This window comes from Bombus terrestris, chromosome 6, assembly GCF_910591885.1.
Source record: "Bombus terrestris chromosome 6, iyBomTerr1.2, whole genome shotgun sequence".
Classification (NCBI taxonomy): domain Eukaryota; kingdom Metazoa; phylum Arthropoda; class Insecta; order Hymenoptera; family Apidae; genus Bombus; species Bombus terrestris.
Window position 1 is genome coordinate 7,904,325 of NC_063274.1, and position 23,732 is coordinate 7,928,056.

Below are 23,732 nucleotides of genomic sequence, written 5' to 3' on the forward strand. Positions count from 1 at the left end.
ACACACCGAGTATATTTACAATGAATTAACGGGGGCGTTAATGCAAAATCCCCGGGACTACTCGCCATTAGTTTAAACAGATTTCCAGCGTACCCGCGACCTCGCATCTACATAACCGGGACAGAGAGGGCGCGCGCCGAAATTAAACACTCCTCGTTGAAAACTGAACCGCATTATCTGGAGCTGGCGGGACGCCTGAATCCTCCTCGCGAATTTTCCGGCCAGCCGATGATACGCTTTGCCGGATAATAGGGTCAGTACGAACAATAACCGGCCTTTCTTCCACGAATATCGGTGCAGCTACTGTATTAATATTGGTGAAGTACATATTTGATATCGAAGGAATTGGATAGGCCGGAGCTATTATAATTTTGGAGTTACATTGTGGCCTTTGTTGATAAGTTCAAGCAGTTTAAGATAAGATTATATGTACATATAACTATGGTTAACGCTACGGTATATAGCTACGGTAGCTCTAGATTATTTTAACTAATACGCGAACAAGAAAGAAAGATTAAAAAGAATGTAGAAGTAGGGTAGAAGATGATAATAGTTCTAAGTTCTAATAGTTCTAAAATAGTTCTAAGATCAGATATTAGCGTGTATAATAGCATACGTTAATATTTTTTGACATGTTAACACGTCCACCTTTAACGCAGATAAAACAATGTTAATTGCGATGTTAAACGATGAGATATCAATGAAATTCGCGAACCTCAAAGCTTTTTTCGCAAAAAATCATTAAAGATTCATGTTCACGTTCATTCATAAAACAATCCTTAAGAAACTCCAGACACCATTCCATCTTACTAGAAGTTATTTTCACGACATTTTCCAGCGATCCGTTTTCTCGTTCGCGGATGACGAATTAAATAGTAATCAGTTTTAATAAATTCATTCAAGCCCCTCCGTTAGTTCGAACACGAACAGACGAACTGCTCGGCTTCCTGCCGGCTCGTCCGGAGATTTTATCTTTCTCAAACTTTCATAACTAGCGGGCTGCATTGGCAATGTATCTTCGAGGATTCAATAAAGCACGAAGGGCCGCGGGAATAACGAGGAACGCTGCCGACGCGTGCACTTTGTCAGCCGTTCCCTAATTAATTCCGAGTAATCGCGTAGAATGTTAATCCGATGCGTCAGCGATCGACATGCGTGAACACAGACGAAAGGGTTGTTCACTGTACGATATTGCCATACTGAATGTTCCTTTATGCTTGACGAACACTCTCACGTTTGTAAGTCAGCGAAATGTCTGGTTAGTATCGTATGAAAAATATATATTAAAAATTCCATTAGTTTCTACGAAACAATATGAGTAGCAAAGTTGAAAAAGGTCCCATCTATAGACGCGGATAACCTTTAACCTTTGTGAAGTTTGAACGTGATATTACAGGACGCGTGGACAATTCAAAGGAAAATTGTCGATATGATTGAAATATTACATGCAATCGGACACTTACCCGAATACTTCTCCGACTGCATCTGTTCGGTTGGCACGAAGTTTGCCGTAGCATTCGGTGGACAACCATTTCGATTTTGTTGCGTACGTAGCGTATGAGTCGCATGCAGAGATGGACCACGCGGTGGTACTTCCGGTGGTGCCGGTTCTGGAGGCGAATCTCTACCAGTGTCTGTAAAAGATCGCGTAGCAACTTAAATTCCTACGTTCCGTCGTGTTGAAAGATCGAATAAATATTTTATACGTGCATTTATATTTAAAACATGCAGGGAACCGTTTGCAAGCTGTTGAATTTTAATCTCGGCCGATCATTCTGTCATCACATTGTTACGATGTAATTAGCGACGAACGTACGTTTCGATATTAATCGTTTATAATATAATATAAAATATTATAGTAATTTGCTAATGAATTTTATCTTTTCCAAATGACGTGAAAGATTGTAACGACTAAGGCTGCCAAAAAAGGAGACCACCCACGGGACGCGTACCATGACAAAATTACTCGTCAATGGGGGCACCGGTGCACGGGACACCGTAGGAAGGACGCATCTTCATCGACGCGTGATACACAACGTTTATTTCACGGTCGAATTATTGCATATATCGGCACAATTATATGAAAGTCCATTCTCTCTCATTTGCGTCCCCTTATCCGCGTTCCATGATACCGCGATTATCGCCCAGTGGAAACGCGAGCAATTAAACAGCATCATTGACTGGCCGTTTCCTAATTACGTTTTATGCATGCGGGTACGAAGGATCTATTTTACATCAGATTATCTATATCGGCTCGGTATACGAAGAGAAAAAAAAAGAGAGCGGAAAAATTTGCGATGGCCGTTTCTCCCGACAGGTACAGATAAACCATGTTCTATTGTACACATAGGAAAAATCAATCACGCACGTATCTAGATAGTCGATACGAATGTTCAGCTCTGCTCTTAACTGTGAACGCTTATTACGGCGTTTAAAGCAGCGACGGTAATTCTAAAAATTTTTCATTTCCGGACAGGGTGCGCGGTTCCGGCCCTTAGGGGTTCGCGTTGCGGGCATTCCGTAGTCGAGTTGCTTATAAAGTTATTCAAACTTGTAAGGAACTCTTGCCGGCGAATAATTAAAGTTACCTAAATGCAAAGGGCACAAAAGAAGGGCTGGCAGGCATGCTGCGAGCAACTAGACCGACCGTTCAGGCACGTATTCATGAAAACGCATGCCCGAATGGCGTCGCGTACGCATCCACTAAAAATAAACACTTCATTGTACATGACCGTTTTTCTTGGGTTTATGAATGGTGCATGGAATTAAATTTCAGAAAAAAAAAAAAGAAAGAAAACCTACTATCCTGCTAATGAATATGGAGACTTTTCTCGTGGATGCACAGGCGGTTAGTAGAATTTATAGGTGATTCACTCGAAGAACAAATTGAAAGAATAATTCTTATCAATAATAACAATTTTCCAATAGCTAAAAATGAAATCTCTTTATACTTTCTTTTACATTATTTTTATTCTTCGTACAACAAATCTATCTTTCTAAAAATAATCGTTACTCGTCGAAGAATATTTAAGAACTCCATATAATAATAATCTTGCATCGTGTACAAAGAACGAACTATTCTTCTGCTTAGTTCCATCGATTGAACAAGTTAAACCGAAATTAATCGTACTTATCCCGTGCAAATTGCAATTTGCAAACGCGATCCGTGTATCTTGTAAGAACACGTGAGGATAATAGATACTGCCGGCAATAAGGGACGATGACGCGGCAAATCGATAACGCGTTAAGCATATATATAATTGAGGCAATGTATAACCATTAGGGGTTGTTAATGTTACAGCGCGCATTATTGTAAATCAAGGTTAACTGCAATACGGTGGTTTATTACGCTTTCGCGAAGCTGTGTAACTTGGTTTGCGGCAACTCCGACGCCGGATAATGGAATTTCGCTCTTCAGCCATCTGGATTAAAATCTATTAACTTAGCGATCGCAACTTGCTCCCGCTCCCTCTCTAATTTCATATTCATGTGCTTGTAGCTGACTTATTTCGTGATATATGAAACATTTTTTTCACGAGGCTGGCTTTGTACATGTGTTGACATTTTATTAATCATCGAGCTTGGCGAACAGATTACGCTATGAGACACGATCAACTCTTATTGATGAAATCTTAAAGAATATTAAGGTACTCTAATACAATGCGAATTAAAATTACTCGGTGCTAAAATAATGAGTTTTGCGTAAGATTTCCGAGATTCTCAAGTTGTCGAGATCTATCAAGATTCAGAATGCAGAACATATCAACTTTTAAATACTCGAAATACTCATGAGAAACTTCAGTTTCATCCAAGAGTTATAATTTATCAGATCAGAAGTGAAGTTTTATTGAGAATTCAAAATTCATCAGAATTATTAAGCGTGGAATCGTGTCCCAAGCGATCGAAAATATTTCAAAGCTCATCGGTAATCATAAGTATCTTTCAAAATTCATCGGTATACTTAATCCAAGTACACTGTCTCAAAGGACAAAACGACGAACTACGTGCAACGAGTGCAACGCATACACAATGTTACGTACCTGTGAAGTAAATAGGCCTGGACAGTGCTGCGCGTGTGAAGGAATGTGCAGAAGAGAAAAGTGCGTTAGTGCGGCAAGGTTAGGCGTGTGCACGCGAGAATTGGAACGTGCTGTTACGTGATGCAAGCCGGCTTGGTGAGCGAACAAAAGTCGAACGATGTGTGAACGACCGCTTGAATGAGAAAGAAGAAAACAGAAAAATAAAAGGGCAGAGAAGAAATAAACGAATAATGCCGAATGACACGACGTCGCGCCGTCACGCTGAACGATAACGACGATGTAACGAAATCGCGCGTGTACGTGCGACCTGAATTACGAAGAATCAGTCGCTGGTAATAATTAAACCGTTCAGGCTCTCTTTCCGCGTTGACAGCGCTGAGAACTTTGCTCGTTAACATGAACCTCGTCTTTTTTTTGTCATTTCGTATTTTTTGTTACTTTTATTCGTGGTTGAAATCGAATCGTAACGCTTTTGATACAACGTGATAGACGATGACGAATCGTGATGCGAGTCATTGATCTGCAATAAGCTAGATAACGAAGGAATAAAGATTAGGCCTTTTCTACCTGCTATCGATCTTAAATGTTATTTCTATTGTTTTCTATAATTTTGTTATTTCTATTTACTTGGTTCACTTGAAAGGTACATTTTGCCCTTTTATCGTGTTTACGCAAGCTTTTATTCAATTTTGTTTCATATTTATTTATTTAGTAACTTATAACGATATTTCTCTGCTTGAAAGTTCACGTGTACTCTGATATTTCCGACGAACCATGTCCGTATTGCTTCTATCATTTCTCTAACAAATTCAGGATCGAATTGCGATTCAATTTATGTTTAATATCTCTTATAATAAGTATCGATTTTCATCTACAATAATTATTCTAATAAACGTGCCATAACAATTGAATTCAATACTAGACACAAACAACAAATCCAACGTTCTAATCAGCATCGTATTTATAAGAAATTGAGAGAAATGCAACATTTTAATCTTTTTCAATGATCCATTAATATGTACTTGAATTATGAATTCTAGAAACTGGCAAGAATAGATCCATCACATTTACAGCTAATACGTAATGTAACACATGTATACACGAATATGGACACAAGGATTATCCTGTTGTGTATGATTACGTTAGAATTAACCAGGTGCGTCGATCAATAGCGTGAATTACAAACGAAGACCGTTTCTCTTCGGTGCACCGGAGTGTTAGTCGATATTTTCCGTAATAAGCGGTGATAATTGCTTAATTAAAGCGAACCGTGAAACGCGCAATGCGTTCCTGTCAGTGGCAGCCGCGTCGCTCCCGTATCTTGGACGACTTTACCGTCGAAACGTACATTCGTTGCAGTTATTGAACAATCTGCCGGCATTGTTCGAGTGTTGGGAACACCTGTAACGCTCAATTACAAAGTCGATAGCCCACGTTGACGAGAAAAATGTCCGCCACGGCATCTCGCGACTCACCGATGAGTTATTCTCCTGCATTTATTGACGACGATGCAAACGAATAGCAGCGTATCATTTTCTTTCGTTTTTATCGCCATTCTTCTTGAAAAAGGTTCACGTTTCTTTTTTTTTTTACTGTATATGTGGTAGAAAAAAATATGACGAGGTTGTAAATTAATCGAGCGTAAAAGTACATACGTGTCGATAGCCGAAGCAGAAATTTGAGACGATCTAAGGGGAGATAAGACGCCTCGAAACTCAACAGAAATGTTCAACTCCATACAAAAATGACGTTCAGCTCGTTTCACCGAAAGTAATTTAAGTCAATATATTATTTCCATATCGAGTTTCTAGTAAAAATAATTCGTGAATCGACAGAAATTTAGAAAAATCCTTCTTTGTTTTTTTAAAGCTAATAGCGTGTCACGTCGCTGTTATTTACGGATTCTCCATTAAATAATTAAATTGCAAACTCGACACGTTACACGCTACGGCCTTATTTTTCTACCATTTTTATAACAATTCGCAATTTACAAGACCTATTATTATACTTGCGGTCAACGATGCATGCGCCGGAGGTTATTGTAGCGTGTTATCAACAATAACAGTATCGACGGATTGTCAGGGTTGTCAACGACGGTGTTTCTATCGTAGATTATAATCGTTTGTCAGTCGATCGTTTTTATTTCGTTCCTACGCGAAATCGTTCTACATGGATACGACGGCATAATGCTAGCTGCAGGCAACGCGTTGCCCGCATCGAGTTAAAATCGATTGTTGCCACGATGACGGTCCGTGCGACGTCATTGACTGCGGTTCAAATCGCATTGTGATCTGTGATGGATTACCGTTTATATCGAAGCGTACATCAAATCGAAATCAATTTTCTTTCGCGATCGCCAGAATTATCTTCGTTGAATGCGCGCACCGAACCATGCCCGCTACGTGAATACGGAAAATCGTGTAACTTCAGGAGCATTGTGGTTTCTGATGGACCTCAAATATCGTTTCGCCAACAGGAAAATTAATAACTTGATTTAACGTCGTTCAACATATAGCGAGTGTATACACGTAGAATATTCAACTAAATCACTTTTTATTGCATCTCAAATATAAACGCTCAATCACGGTAGAAGTTTGAGTGTTTCGTAGATTCCAACAAAAATATCTTCTTTTCGGCATAACTTTACAATAGTTTGCCCTTTACACTTTGACTGCCACGTTGGTCATATATGAACTTCTTACAATTGTAAAAATTGAATGAAAATGGACAGTTAAGGGATTTTGAATATAACCGATAAATAGAAGATACTTTGAAACAAAAAGTGCCCCATTGAACAATTAAACATTTTTAATAGAACATCAATAAAAAAAAAAAAAGAACTAATTTTGTATCTAACGATGCACTGTGTTAAAAAACTGTGGCGTCCTGAGCGAAACATGTGATTTCGGCGTGGCAATCAAAATGTTAACTCGGAACAATCTTCGGATAAACTTTTACGTCAGATGAATACAATGATAAAGTTCGATGATATTGATATAAAATTCTATGAAGAAAAATAACGATATTCCACATTGCATATTTCCATGTACTCAACTGTTTCTCATTATCATTTTCAGTCACAAAACTTTGAACCAAATCTTCAGTCAATTGAATTTCCCTCATTTTCTTTTTCGATTAACAACTGTTGCAATTTATAAATTTATAAATTTATAAATTTATAAATTTGTATATTATCGATAAACGAACTTGACTATCTACAGGACGCTTGTTTATTCACACGTTTAATCGAGGACCGATAGGACATTGACGAAGTGGAAGTTTAGTCAATCGCAGCTAACCAATCGCGGATCGTGATGGCGACCGCGGACAAAGGGGCGAACCAGGTTATCCCTGGACCGTGGATAGAGTTAGTCAGACGTCGGCAAGGGTGTACAAGGTGGCCGACAGTGACTTGATGCGGTTAGCGATTCGCGCTGCTAACTCGATTTGATGCTCTAATGCCTTCGTCACGTCCGACGTAGCTGGCGTATTCATGTAAATACGAATTATTTCCCGGCAGTCGCTGCGGTCGCGACGTTCGTTGACCACTGCAACACTGCTCAAGGATTCATCTTGCTTGGTGGAAATTTATTTGTGACTCGATTCGAATTATGATAATATTATTCGGAATAAAATCTCATGAGAGAAGATTAGATTGATGATGAATTTTTTAAGATTGTTGTTACATCTAAATTTTTAGTAAATTTTGTTTTCCGTTGAAGGAAGTTGGGAATGGATAAAGGAATGTGTATCTAATCCGAATTCAGAGTAACGAATACCGATGTTTCAGATATTGATGTCTAGAAATTCGGAATTTTATTCGTAATACTTGTGATTTTACACGAAACATAAAAAGTAGAGTAAACCTAGTTACTTTGAAAAAGCAAACTTTCAAATGTAGTTTAAATTAAAAGTAAATTCGTAAAAAAACCGAGTTACGAAATTTGTTTGCTTTAACACGAAAAACTGGGTTATACAGTTTATTTGCAGTAAAAAGTGTGTTGGTCGAATCAAAGAGAATCACGTCCCCAAATAATTCATAAGAATTCACACACGAGTAAAACATTTTCCCATGAAATTTTTTCATAAATATAACATTCACAAGTTACGATATTATGACAAACATTTAGGATAATTTTAAGTTTGAATTGTGCCAAATTATTCTAAATTATAATCTTTTTCCTCCATAAACAAATCAAATTCTCATCGTAGAAAGTTAAACAGCAAACGAATTACAGTCGAAATTGTAAAGTCTAAGTACACACATTCAACTCTATTTATCTTCAGCAGCGATAATCGCTTATCACTTTTATTCGAGCTACCGAAACAATGGCTCATTAAGAATCCCGTTCGCCGATGGTAACATCCGATAAGGTTCAGCCTGTTAAAGTTTCCATAAACGAGAACTACGGAGATTCTCTATTTGGTTTTGCCGAAACGTATCACGATTAAGCTCGATATTAGGTTACCGCATGCCCGTACATTTTCGGTCTGGAACGAAGCGGAAGAAGTACAACGGTAACGATAATGGTGAACACGGACTATTGGCATAGTTTTCAAGTGGTGCTTAAAATTATTCCTATTTCGAGAAACCTGGCCACAATCCAGCTTGTCTCATGCCTTCTAGACCAGGTCCGACCATTTAAACAAAAAGAAGAAAAAAGAAAAAAAAAGATAGAAGAAGATGGATGAAAGATTTGAAAAAAAAGATAAAACTGGAAATAAGAGACAAATGTTTTATTCCATTCACGATCGATAGCACTGCGTGTGGCACCTTTTCCTCTTGTGTTCGCTTTTTCGTTTCCCTGTAATTTATACGATTTCCCGGCCGATCGTATTTCACATTAAACTGCCGACCGAATGGATCAGATGTGCCTGGGTCCGTTCAAAGATGCGGCTTTGTTGGCCGCATTATTTGCAATTTAAATAATCCGACAGATCGGTAATTAATCGTCCGGTTCGACAACATTTTTTCCCCCGCTTGAATAAGCTAATATCGGCCGGGGCCGGGATTTACATTGGTACGCGAACCGAATGGACACACGATCGGCGCAGTTAAATTTTCTAGGGCAATCGCACCAATCGATATCATATTTGTTGGCTCGCGGCTTCGTTTCAGGAAATTAAATTCTGCAATCCGGGCCCCACCGGCGCGACGCTGGGCACACGTGTTCTTTGATTCACCGCCTTAATTGCCTTCCGTCTTTTTATTTCGATGGTAATTGGAACGGTAATAGGGAATTTTTGTGCGGAACGCTCGGCAATGCCGCCAAACGAGATGCTTTTTGAAATGTATACACTGTGTGTAATAGACGGTTGTGATGGATTTGACATTCGAAGTATAAACTTTTATATTGGATGTTGAAAATAGTGATTGCGATTCGGAACTAGATTTTGAATTACATATATCTTTTTAGTCACAGATGGGATTGCTACGGAAGAAATGATTTTTATGATATTTTAAACGTTATAACAAATTTAATTAATTGAGGATAAAACTAATTTATTTAGAAAATTACGTAATTGGAAGTTACATGAAAATTATAATTTGTAATAAAATTCTTCCGCTTCTAATAAAAAACAGCTAAAATACATTTGCTTTTACACGATGAATTTTATCGTATTTTTTTCCACAAAGAAAATTATATATATATATATATATAGCATAATGCTAGGGATTTTAATCTCTTCTCTTTTGTGCCTATTCTAACCTCAACAACTAACGTGGGGAACGGCAAACTCCGAACATGTTTTCATACAAAATTAAATTTCATTCGAAGTGCTAGCATATTTTGGTATTAAAATAGTCTTAATTCTACAGTATTTTATACAGAGTAAACGTCATCTTGAGATCCGTAATTCGACAATCTTCGACGCTATATTGCCTGTCGGAATGTCCCTGCGGTCTAATGGAGGCATCTCGTGGCATCTATTAGCAAATGGTTCCCAACGGTCAGTGCTTGCCCGCGTTAACCCCGTGCTCGCCACCGTCAGAAAGACGATTGATATTACATTAGATCAGCGTAGTCTAATATAGGCCAGTCGAAAACCATGTTACTAAATTGCTGGTCACTAGGGACTCGGCACAATTACGATCCCACGTCCACATAAACCTACTCCAGACACGTATTAAATGCGAGTATATAGCCATGAAACTCTTCCTTCTTGACAATTCGCAAATTTCAAGGGGCATATAAATATTTTAACGTTTATTATACGAGTTTCTCGCTCGAATTGTGTATTAAAATTTTTTAACGATGTCCTATTATATTCTGGCGATGACTATAAGCGTAAAATTGATCCAAGCATATGTATCTACATCGATTAGCGAGAGATTTCTACGCTTTTATAAAATCCACTGATCCTAGTCAAACTCTCCTCCTTACGTCGAACATCCTGGACATCCATCTTTTCTCCCTCAAACGTTAGATTGATTTTACAATTTCTCATTTCACGGTCCGAAAATAAATTTAACCAATCCTCAGGAGCAGGACATGGGATCGGCGGAGTAACCGGAGGCGACACACGCACCAACAGATACCCACATCTATGCCGTCGTCGTTCACGTGTCACTGATACGTCAACGTCGAGAAGTTTGATCTAGCGATCCGCTTTAACGGGCGCCTCCGTGCGCCTGGAGGGCAAAGACTCGGAGCCGAGTATCTGTCTTCGCAGCGTTGCGCCACCTATGTACCTACCTAACCTTATGTACGCGACCTAAGAAGCTCTACATAGGCGTCGAACGAAGGGAAGCAGGGTCTTAATCCGCGCCGCTAATTTCCACGGAATCTACGCGTAATGCGATCACACTTCGGCAAGCAGAGGCAATGGCTGGCGAAGCAGCAAATTCCCGGACGAAACGACCCGTAACCGGCGCGGCGTGCTCGATCTTTGCCCGGCTGCTCCTATCCTCCGCCTTGCCTCTCGGCTTTCCTAACACCCCAACACGGTTCGACATCGTCGTTGTTTCGCGATATCGGCAGACGACTAATTGGTAGCCGGGGCTCCGGCGTCAACGAAACACCCCGGCCAAACGAGATCCGACGAAATTTCGTTTAAAAGTTTGGCAGCCAGCCTCACCACGACGACATCGAGAACTCGCCGACGGAGCCACGGCTACGATGCCTGAGAGGGCAGGGAACTCGAGAAGCCGCAAAGCTACTTTCTCATCTCCGTGGTAACGCTAAAACTGCGTTACGCGGCACACCGAGGAACCTGCTGAACGACGTACTCGCGACCAGCCCAGGCCTAAATACCCACGGCATTCCAAAACAATATAGCCGCTCAGCTAACTTCTAACGCTGACCTACGTTCTAACTAGTCCGGCCTCGCTACTCGCAACTGCTAACTCGGTTACTCTTCCAGGCTCCTCGCCTTCCCCTGCCCTCTTCGCCATCGTTTCGTGTTTCGCTTCTCGAAGAGTGAAAACCTTCCTTTTAGTCCTGGTGTTGTTCAAATATTTAAATAATTATATAGTAAACAGGCAACTATCTGAACCAATTGAAACCGAGGTGATTGGAAAATTCGAATTGTTCGGGATAATCAAACATGCATGCAATTACCAAAAAATGCTTCCTTCTAATGCGTTAAAATATTCGCTAAGCAACAATTCTGCTTTCTTTGGTTAGAATATCCAATCCGGCATTTTTTTAAATTCTGAGAGGCTCGTTCGTTCACGGAAACGAGTCCAAATCTAATCAGTGTTGAGCAATAAAACAAAACTTCATTTAACGAACAAATGAAATTTAAATTTCGATGCAACCTTCTTTGCTTGGACCAGTCGTTTTCTCGTTGACATTACGAAAGGAAAATGTGTAAGACGGACGTCGTCGCCCTTATGGAAACTTCGTAACCGGTTACATTGACGAGCCACAACACCGCAGGATCCGACAACAATGAACTTATCTCTCAAAACCGAGAGTCCCTTGGTTATTTAATGAGCCGACCCATAAGGCAGTTTGTCGATTACGACGCTGTTAGCCAGCGTAACGGTGGCACACCGTCTGAAACATTTGCCTTTGCCTTAAGATCCTCCGCTCAGTCCCTTGCCTACGGCCGTTTCGCGAAGCATCGCAATTACCACGCCAGGAACCGTGCGCCGAGCAAACCAGAAATTCGAGTGTAATTGTCCCGCGCGGCCCGCGGTAAAGATCGAGACGGAATTGGATCCTCGCGGGAGATTCTTTGGCGCCTGGTTTATCGCGATTTCTCGTTTCTAACCTTTCGAAAGAACAAAGACTTTTCTTATCTACTTAAGATACCTGGGTTAAGTTTTTGGAAACTTTTGTTAGACTTTTGAAGCAAACATTTTGGAATCTTGCAATTATACATGAAACTTATGAATGAAATTACAGAAAGACGTAAAAGTTTAATACGTATAAGACACTGTCCTTTTCCTTTTTTTTTTTTTTTTTTAATGAACTCTACCTTGTTAAACATTATATTATTTCCTGATTTCCCAGTCTTTGCTCGTAGAGAGAATCTTAACATCGCGTATCGTGTTTTGAATAGGTACAGAATATAATAACACGATGCAGAGAATAGAAAAAATAAGTATAAAAGGAGTACTAAAAATATCTAAGATCGACTTAGTTTCGTTCGCAAAAAACCGTTCCTAAATTCTTCTACCTTCTTTAAATAACTCACTAGAAATCTCAAGAATGAAGTCACTCGCAACAGATGACAATTTACATGTCACTTGTGTCACTCTGTTCGGTATGGAAGAAAGACACGGGCTTTGTATTGAATTACGACAATGCAGCGATAAAAATCGCAGATCCTTCCGGTTGAACAGGGTGACTATTAATATTAAGCTTTTAACGAGAAACACGTTTACACGAAACCCGATTTAACTCAGGCCAGGGGCTCGATACCAGCCGGTAATCCTGTTAGTCTGGTAATCGTATTTGAGGCACGGATCGTTAACTTATCGCTTCGCGGGAGATTTTACGTTGCGATTTCCGGGACCGGTTGCGCTCGCGGCAATCAATGAATTTATTCGCGCGCAGCTACACAATGTTTCGAAATGCGCGCGGATTTTCTAACCTTGTTACTTTTGATACTCGATTGTAAGCATTTCCTAACCTCTCTGCTTTTGATGCGTTTCGTTTCGATGTATTCGTCCCGATTTTTTAAATCGACACTCCTTGTATAAAATTTCGAGTTTCCATGTTGTTGACACCTGATCGTGCATATTTTCTAATCTCTTTCGTGTTTCATTGCATTAACTTCGTCGTAAGATACGTGACGAGCAATGTCTACTAATCTCGTACGTACAATGAAAATTTAAAATGAAAATTTCATTGAGATCGCTTAACGTTACTGTGAGCTACAAAGGGGTAAAAAAAAAAAAAAGGTTGAAAATCGCAGTTCCTCACAACATTCGACCTATAACTGTAATAAATCTACATCTTTCAATGTCTGCCGTTTGTTTTTGCATCAACCGATTTTCATGAAATTTTCAGCATGTCATAAATCTTCAAAATCTGTTGTTTAAATTTTTATTACAGGCTCAGATGAATAAAGGTTATAAAAAATGACCTTCACTTTTTTCTTCGCAATTCCAACCAATTGCAATATTTTTGGAAAAATATTTTACGCGCCATCTAATAAATTAATTCTTTTAACTCCTAAAAAAACAACTAGTCATCTGATCCAATTTTAAAAAGTTATTCTGTTTCAAAGAATGCCGGAATATATATTAATGCATACCTATGTATTCTACTTTTACTTTTTCCACAAGAAAATTCCATCGCGTACATTTTTTTGATTTCTCAAATGATTACCCTGCTTCTATTATACCGATCAATATAAAGATATTTAAACAAATATAAAAACACTCGTTTTTCACAACGTGTGCATTTAAACATTGACGATTATATGGATACTCTCAGTAGTTAATTTTCTGTTATCAGTTGACGTATCAAAATTCTCAGTATTGGATCGTTCGGGAAGCTAGTTTCGATTTATATTTCGATTTGATATACATTTATTGAATTATATAAGTGCCATTTCTTCTCCATCTTTCTCCATCTTTCACGCAACTTGAATATCCCATCCTTCCAGAACCTCTCTGGTTTTTCGCCAAAAAACTTTTTAATATGCCTTTTTACATCGACCAAATCCCTTAAAAATCGGAACGAACTTTCCGAGCGATCCAATATATGTTATGAGTAATACCTGAGCGAGATGAAACCATTTCCGAGGAGCGGGGAACGTGATATTTTGGGACTGCATTGATGATTGGTTTTAATCGCGCAAGCGTTATCTTATTTTCATCGAGTAAGAGTGAGTCAGTGTAAATGCTTAGCTAATTTATTTTCTCCTTCTGACACGCGTCATTGAGTCAGTTACCAATGACCAATACGGCCCCAAAGTGCCATGTGACCGTGTGTCCTGCTCTCCGGAAGTGGCTTTACATCTCTCGCCAGAAGTGGAGTTTTATACTCGGTTCTGCATTCCTATGTTCGTGATATCTATCAAGGTATCGATATTCCTATGTACACGATTCCTCATTCTCCAATATTCTTGCCACCGATGTACAATTTTTCTAATTTTCTAATTTCTTTTCATTCCGTAATTACACGTATTTTCTAATCTCGTCATTTTCAATATATAATTATATATATATCGAATGGTTATACGTTATTGCTATAGGATTTTCACTGTCAATATGTAATCATGCAGGCTTGATAATCTCATGAATCTCAAAATACGAACCTGTACGTTTTTCGACGGCGTTACTTTCGTTCGCGCGCGAGCATGAGTACGAGAATTTGGCGGCAAATGGAATGACTACATGCAATGGGCAAATAATACAACGAATAATGCATGATGCAATGACAGGCAATGAGAATGGCGCGAGAAATGATGGCGCTGGGATGATGTGAAAGTGAACTTACCATTGGTGAGATGCATGCGAGAATGCTCGTCTGGGAAGACGGTTTCGGAACGATCGCTGGCCGTAGAGCTGCTACTCAAAGCACTCGTGTGACCTCGTCGCGTTCGTCGCCCCAAGGTCCCGCCACCGGTGTTCGTCTTTTTCGATGGCGCCGCATAAACCGTTTCACCTACGGTGTATCAGAATCGTTGGAATATCTTTGGGTACATTAGAATATCTTTTCGTAGAGTCTTGCGACAGTTAAAGCGAATGGAATTTAAAGATGCTATATGCTATCGGAGAATAAGGGTACATTTTTGAGCTACTATACATTTATTCTGGGAACTCGTCGTGGAATGAAATGGAAAAGGATAAATAGAAATGATACGTTTTAAACGTCTGATTAATTTTTAGACGAATACTTGATATCGTACTTCTTCGTTCTTCAAATATTTATATAACCAAGCATCTTTATAAAAGAAAAAAGAGTACAGGTTGACGAAGAAGATTCAAATTTAAAAACTAAGACGAAATAAAAACCATCGAGACAAATAATAAAATAAGAACTTTCACGTGAGTACTGTTTAAACGAATTTTCTTTATTTTAACACTCGGTTTCGTTTCTCCTAAAATTAAAAGTTTCTCAGACATTCAAGTACGCTTCTACCGACCCTTCATATTTTTCTGAAAGAATCCTGGTATTCTACTCTAACTTTCCGACTACATTAACCGGCAATCGATGCAACAACAAGTTAATATTTACAAAAGCCAGAGACGAGATATCGTGAATGTTATTTCGAATCGCGTAGCGAGCGTTTCTATTGCATTAATCAAGTCGACCGGGTTGACTCGCAACATAACGTTAGCGAGACTCGTCTCGTGGCATTTGTAAGTATCATCTTCGTTGCAAGTGTATACGAGCAAACGTAACTCGCTCGCGGCTCTAATTAACTCCGTACCATTGCCATTGCGGGATCTCTCCGATGATATGCTCCCATTGTAATGATGCCGGCGAGAGTTGGTGCTCTCCAGGGGAAACGGAGATGCCTGTCGATGATTCGGCGTCAAGGTTGGAGGCGGCGTTGGGAATGGTGTTGTCGGATTATCGGTAGTAGCGGCGCCCTCTGTGTCGGATCCTGTACGATACGATCGGTCACCAACGCCTGCAACCATAAATTTTGCATGATTTTAGTGCTTGAGATTGCCAATGATAGTTAATTGGGATTGGCGGAATTTTATGAGAGACGATGTGCGTAAATTAAATATCGTTGTCAATTCCGAGTTTCCAAAAAGATATATTCATGCTTAAAGTTGTATTTCTTTTTTATAATAATTCCAACATTAAATATAATTTTCGAAATATTTTCAAATTACCAAAATATAAGTATTCCCCATAGTCATTTTGTATCGTTTTGTCATCTGTATAAAATTACGTACAATGTGATGAGAATATTTTGCGGACGTTTAAAGATCATTAATTTTTATCTCACGAAAACAAGGTTTCGGATCTCTCTCCAATTCCCTTTCTCATTGTAATCCATTAACTCATCGACAAAGGGTCGCCCGTATCCTCAGCGGACCACGTCAAGCCTATCCCAACGCGTCTGCTCTTAAACGTGGCCTCATTGTCATCGGCTTGTCCATCGAACCGAACGAGTGTCCGACGTGTCGCTCACTATGCAAATATGATTGTTCAAGATCGAAATGGGATGTAAACCTGGTTGTCGGACGACGGATCGGTGACTAGTGATTTCATCGCGTTTAAGAACGAATACACTACCGTTCATAATTCATCATATCACCTGTTAATTACAAACCTAACGTTTATTAAAACAGAATAATACTCCATAGGCAAACGAAATTTCATTTCTTGAATTTCTTTCTACTAAGTTTTTATTTTTATTCGAAAAACTTTCATAACAGAGACAGAGAAATATAACTGATAAATTGATAATTATCCTAAGACTATGTCAAGTTATTTGAAAGCTTGGAATAATAGAAAAATTACACGTAAATTTATTCTATAATTCCAATGTTCCTTTATAATCTAACTTAAATATAACAACAAGTCCTACTGACTTATGAACGGTAGTGTACCTCTGTCAAGTCAACGACGGGTATAGTCATCAACGCGATTTGACGTATCCGGTTATACACGGCATACGCTCTACACCTATCTCGAGAACAGCGTGCTTTCGCGATATCACCGTCATTTCATTTTACTGCCACCTTTCTTGGGAAGCTTCAATTTGCTCCTGTCCCTGTTAAACTTTCTTTTGTAATTAATTTCCATAGGCAACTTGCAACGGGCACTTCGACCCGTGTCGTTGTTTGAAGTCCGCGTTTACTTAAGTTGCACGTTGCGAGAACAAAGCCACTTTTTAAATCGTAATAACGTAAAACTAAAAATAGTACTTTCTACTGACATCGTAGCGAGTTAATTTGTTGGAGGTAGAATATTTTTTCCATTCGCATTCGCCATCACCGTGCAAATTCATTTTAACTCGCTTTTGTTCCGTTCGTAAATGCAAAAAAATGTAGGAAAAATAAATCACGCATCACCTTCGATAGCAGTTACTACGTATCATTTCAATTTTCAGTGGAATCGCCACTCGTAGCTCGTACGACACCCGTCACATACCGTCGTATCCTGTTTACGCGCAGGCATCCTGTGCGCTACCGATTGGCTGTGACAATCGGTGCACATCACAGCGGCAACGGTTCATCACGTCGAAATATTCTTGTCGACGATGCTTGACGGTCCGTGACGCGAAAATGACAGTACGCGTGGCTCGATTCAACGCCGCGGCTGATTCAACGATGCTTCGCTGTAAGTGTACCTATCATTTATGTTACACGGTTCAACAGGCGTGATTTTGGTTTAATCCGGAGCGAATTTTAATGCGATCTCCTCATTCGTCAGCAGCCTTACGTAGAAATTTTTGCAGATCGTGATTTAAGCTTAGTTGTAGCATTTTTCAACACTTGACTAGTTTTCGCAACAAGTTATTTCGTAAAAGATTAAATACTTTTGAACATCGCGTAGATTGTATGGATTTTAGCATGTTTAAATTTCCCAGAAAAATCCGCAGTTTAGCGATGAAATGCCAGAGCTTTGTACGATATCTGCACTGGAAAAAATCCAAAGATAAGAGTACAGTATCGGTTTTCTAAATGTTGCAATACCATCAAATTGCACTATAATCCGAATAGTAAAGAACTTATGTAAAATAACAGGATTTTGCAGGGAATCATGAACTGGGATTGCGACACTATAAAGTAGTCCAGATATTTCAGGTTAGCTAATCCTGGCTGTAAAGCGCGGAACCGTTCGAAAAACAGGATGGTTGTGGAAAAAGTTACGGTGGATCGAGGGAAGTGTAGAGGATAAGAACAGTAGCTCGTTGGCTGGATTAGGAAGGTGGTTAGAGCCCGTGTTTCGATAGCCTTGCTCCTATTTATCAGCGTGTAAAGAGGTACGAGACTACGTGTTGGAGTACTTAAAAAAATCACGCTGTTCCGCTATTCTTTTTGCCTTTGCTCGCCATTTAACCTTCGCTATGGTATAATGAGAACAATTTGAAATTATGTTGGAGATCTGACCTGTAATAGGCAGCATATTTCATGTAATTTTTCTCATAGAAATAAAGTTGAAAGAGCTTAATGTTCGTAAATTTTTATAATGAAAATATCACACGTTTCTTGCTTTTTAAAAAAAATTTCTTCGTTCGGTTGTTAACCATATTTAATCTGCTGGCTAATCTTTACGCTACGTAACTTCCGCCAATTAATCCATCCCTCTCGGCGTATGTCGAGTGGTCAGGGCGTATCAATCAATTGTCCAGTATTCCTGGAAAGTTCCAATTTAAAATAGAAAAATATTCTTTAATTTTCAATGTTCCTTGTTCCTCTTTTTAGATGTTATTCGTACAATATATGCATATGGTTGTGAATCTTTAAAGCGAAGGAAAACGCATTTTAATGGCATCTGAAATAAAGTTGTATTTCGCATTCTACTGTAGTTAAACGCTGCAACAAAGTTCAACCGATGCTCGGTCACCGCCTGTTGACTCGACCGAAGTACGACATGGATACGATATCCGTCTCGTTAATTGGCGAATAATTGCTCGTTGAAGGAACGCGCGATCTAATATACTATTAAACTTCCTTCCGCGGCGAAGGACAAAAGGGTATCAGGACAGCGGGAAAAGATGGGCGTCTCAGGAAGCTATAGCAGGAAGAGTTTAGTATAGAAGAGATGAGGGGATTGAATCTTGTCGGTAATTAATGAGGAAAGTTTTACAAATAGCCGATGGCATAGTCACTAAACGCCTTAGTGAGACCGTGAATTCCATCCGCAAGCAAAATATATCCCGTGAAAGTTAGTTTTTAATTGATAATCTTTCCCGGTATAAACGGTAATCAGCATTCCATTCCGTTTCCCTGTCCACCTAATTGCTCCTTCTTCCCGCCGCTGGCTCGTCGATAAGCGAAAGGGAAACGAAGAGAACGAGACTTTCGAGGACTGTAAATAAATTGCGCGTATAGATTTTGCGGGATTTAAGTTTGTTTGAAGGAAGAGAAAGGCTTTATAGATACTGGGGTATTATACAGTGTATTAAGGAAGAAAAGGGTCTCTTTAAGAGTTTATGGTAGCTATTCACCAAGAAGAATAAAGTGTTTGATACCCTTTTTAACAACATATGAGATGGAAAAAGGGGTTAACATCTCAATTCTATATTTCAGAACCGTGAGAACGTGCAAACATTCATAGAAAATTGATTTGAAAAAGGCGAAGTAAAGTGACAAATCCTAAACGAAATTCCGTTTCTATCAATTCACCTATTCGCTATCCATTGATAACACTAAGCGTCGCTTAGAATTAAGAATACTTACAACTACCAGAAACTTAAAATTTCGTTCATTCGTCGACGATTTCACAACACCTCAATGCCTACTCTCGCTCTCTCCCAAACGTTCATCTACCATTTCTTTATCGCGACAACGAGACCAATCCTCGCGACATCAAAGATGGAAATCCGGTGAAGAAGGCATCGTGGCCGCGATATAAAGAGAGATACGGGCAAGATGGGCAGGCCCGATAGTCGAGACGTCTGATAGAGCGAGTAGCCGAGGGCCGGGGCAGCGGCGCTGATATTGCTCGCATTAAACTTTCATATTCAATCTTGCCACCCATCGTTGGGCTCTTTCCTTCGTTCCCTTCCCTTAGCCGGAAGGTCGTGGCGCCGAGAGCAAGCTCGGCCCCGCATCAGCCCCACATGTAATTGTGTTATGCCCTCTTCTCTCCCTTCGAGCTCTCCCATTCTCCTTTCCGCGAGCTTTCCGCTCTTTTCCCCCACCGTCACGTTTCGTACTCTTCGTTCCCGCAATTTCGTGCCGCGTTTTCTATAGATTGGATTTTCTAATTCGCGTTTCGCCGTAGCTTCCGGCTTTACGCTGCGGAGATGGTTGGGTTTTCGGATGCGTAGCAGGATTACGCGAGTTATGACTCGGCGAGAGTTGAGAAGGTTAGTATTGGAAGCTGTTTGCTACGTGTATGTGTGTGAATAGCGAGGGTAGGTGCGGAATGTTGGCTGTTTGTGGATTAAATATTTCGTGGTTGGATGGTTTATACTGTATTATGTAATGGACTGGTTGGAGATTTATTATACGCGAAGGTAGGAATGCGTTTAGGTGTAATTTGTATCGGTATTGTAGATTTCGTTAATAAACAAATTTTAGTTACGATTACCTCGGTAATATCAGTTTAAGCTGCTTCATTAACAGGTAACGTGCCAAAACCCACAAAACCTAATCCTATCGTACTTCGTTCAGAGCAACTGAACCGTATGATGGGCTGAAAATTATACCGGTGACAGCCAGTTTCTAGCTAAAACTGTACTTCGATAAAAATAAATTCAAAGTTGTTAAAAGTTGTTTAAAATCTTGCCTGACGCTACTGTCATTTTCAGCTCGCCATATACCCACGAAAAAGCCTCGTATTTAAGAAAATTCATCTCCATATCGGTTCTTTATTCGGCGTGGCTAACGAGCTCTGGATGTGCAGGATAACAGGGACAAACGACAGTAGCACTCGACACCGTGCTCCCATTACACGTCCTCCCTCCATCAACCTCTCGGTGTCCATGGTTATTCTTTATTCGACGGTGTCACGTGTCGCATATTGTCGAACATGTAACGACGCGTCGTACGCGCGTCAGGTAATAAAATCGATAGTCCAGCCGGCCAGTTTTGTCGCTGTCGCTCACACTTCCGGTTAAAAAACTAAATCGGCCGGTGCTGCAGGTACCACGGCTAGAAAAATAATAGTGTTCGGGTCTGGTATTCACCGGTAGGCCGGGACCGGTTCCATAGAATCGCTTTGATTCGGTAGCGCTAGCGTACCTGTGCACGGTTTATTGTGCTGACCAGCGTTGATTGGAAATATTGGTTCGTTGTTTACCGTTATTCCCGGCGCGAGTATCTCAGAACAATGTCCACCGTGGCCCGGCACGTGCAACAAGCGCCGCTGTTTGCCTTTTATTCCGTTTCCTGACGATCTTTTGAGCGCCACCGCTCTCGAAACCTGTCAATTACGCTGTCGTATTTACGTACCAGCGTCCACCGTTGATCGAAACAAATAACAGACTGTCTGGCTTCGTATAGGTTATGGTATCATAGGGCTTCGATTTATTGTCATATTTCGAGAAACTCGCGTCGCCTTGGTCCCCTCTTCAGTGTCCGACTCACGAAGGGTAGCGCACCCGGATGAAAAATGACCCAACTATTTTTCTTCGATTCCTTACTCGATGGGACATAATACGCTGCTGGAAACGATTAGGACCACTCCCCGTATATACCGGTCATTTTATTGGTCGATGAAGTATTCATTAGTTTTGATGCTGACGGTATTGGCTTTTGCTGGACTCTAGGTGTAATCTGATGATCTTAGAGGTAACGTGGATCCACGGGTTTAACGAACCCCAGAGATTTATAATAGTGGATATAGCTGATTTCCGTGGCAACATTTGTTCTAAGAGGAATGCACGAATATTAGGAAATTGTGGCGGCACATTTTGATGCACAATATATTAGGTTGTCCGAAAAGTGCCTTTCTTTTACAGACACGTCTTTTACAGCGATGCATCTTTATACAACATGAAACCTAATCTGCCGAACGTTGTGATCTTTATTTTAATGGAACAAAAGGATCATATGTAATTCGATAAAATAATATAAAACGGAAAATATTATACATCCATTATTTCCCTATAAATGGAAAGAAACTTTTCGGACGACCTAATGAAATCGATACACGATCGCATCATAATTTTAGTAATCATAAGATGTAGAGATACAGCTATTAAATTTTACGTGTACAATATTTCTACGAAGAATTAAAAAATATTCATTCGCAAAGATATACACCGTTTATACATATTATAGGGAAGTTGGACACATCGTGCGAATCCTTCGAAGAGCATTAGCGCGAAGACCGAAAAACGAGGAGTTGTAGGGCGGCGAACTTTTCCAAGTAAGCTCGATGGAACGCGAGAGCGCGTCCAAGGTGCATTCGATGACCGAGCGACCGCCGCTGTCATGGCAACGGTCCACCGCAAACAAAATCCATCCCCCCGCGACGCGACGGTTCTCACCGCGGAAGGAATTCCCGTCGAGCTGAAGAAAGCCCGCGCTCGGTCAAAGACATGGGTCACCGCGAATTCCGCTTCCGGCCACTACCAGCCAGGATCAATCCTTGCGGAGGATTCCTTGTTCCAGGAAGCTCGAATCGCTTCACCGAAAACCTAACCCACTGAGAATTTACGAGATGCAATTTGTAGACCAGTAGGAAAGTGTGAAGATGTTTTACACGAGGGGATGTTTGGAGTATTAGGTTTAGGGTTCAGGGGAAAGGCTCTGGTAACTTCGGGGGAATGAAGTAGCGGTTGGGAAAGATTGGTACGTTTGGTAGTATTAAACTGAGATTTTGACTTAATAGGTTAATTAGGTAGTTGTTTATAGGTTCAAGATTGAGAGTGATTTTTCTTACTCTGAGTTTTCTGCAATATGTTTGGAATACAGAGAGTTGGTTAGGCAGTTTTGCTAAGAGAATGCTATAAAATATATAACTTGGAGTTATACTTTTTATAATTAGAAAATTTTTGTCAATATGCTTTACTATTGGCGAGTTAGAATTCGAAATGGTCCGAACGTGGGTGGAATCGATATTGACGAGTAATCAAAATGGACAGCGCAATCAAATTGCAATCTACGATATCTGACGCACTCGACGAACTCCCCTAATTAGTTGTGAATAGTGTTACGTCCGAGAAGAATCCCTTCGATCATGGAACCTGACGATTAATCTGGAACGTCGGTAATTTTATGCGTTTCGCCTAACGAACGTGGGGCATTTGACGAGGGTCGCGATGAAATATGACTGTCAGAAGATAAATTGGGGTTACAGCAAATTGCTGGCGCATTCAAAACTTGTTTATCCCGTGGCCAGTCCTCGGTGATAAATACAAATTAGAAATAAAGAGATGTCAATTGAAAGAATTGTGAAAATGGACATTGTAGTTGACGTTATGAAATTTGGTTCAAAGTTTAAACATCTTCCCATGACCCATTCTTTCCTTTTGTTCTTGTAATTAAATTCGACGCTGTTCTTGAAGACTTTTAGTTTATTCATCGAAAATCAAACGATTTTGCTAATTTTATAGAAAGATTTTAAAATGGACAAGAAGAAGAAACAATAACGAACAATATGTGAAATATTTTTGTTTTTCCAATATCGTTCGAAAACTCAGGCA

The 23,732-nt window shown here is 39.9% G+C and overlaps 1 protein-coding gene across 5 annotated transcripts in view; it reads right to left on the reverse strand.

Annotated features, from left to right (window-relative positions):
- The window catches only part of LOC100644721 (teneurin-a), a 704,524-nt gene that overhangs the window by 381,041 nt on the left and 299,751 nt on the right, over positions 1–23,732 (reverse strand). For 4 of the 5 annotated variants that reach the window (XM_048406769.1, XM_048406770.1, XM_048406771.1 and 1 more), the window contains exons 5-8: positions 15,879–16,082; positions 14,942–15,109; positions 4,041–4,067; positions 1,464–1,634 (exon numbers count right to left, since the gene is read on the reverse strand). In XM_048406769.1, the coding sequence (XP_048262726.1) occupies positions 1,464–1,634; positions 4,041–4,067; positions 14,942–15,109; positions 15,879–16,082 (570 nt within the window). The remainder of the gene's footprint in view (positions 1–1,463; positions 1,635–4,040; positions 4,068–14,941; positions 15,110–15,878; positions 16,083–23,732) is intronic. The other variant, XM_020863510.2, reaches the window with a different exon arrangement.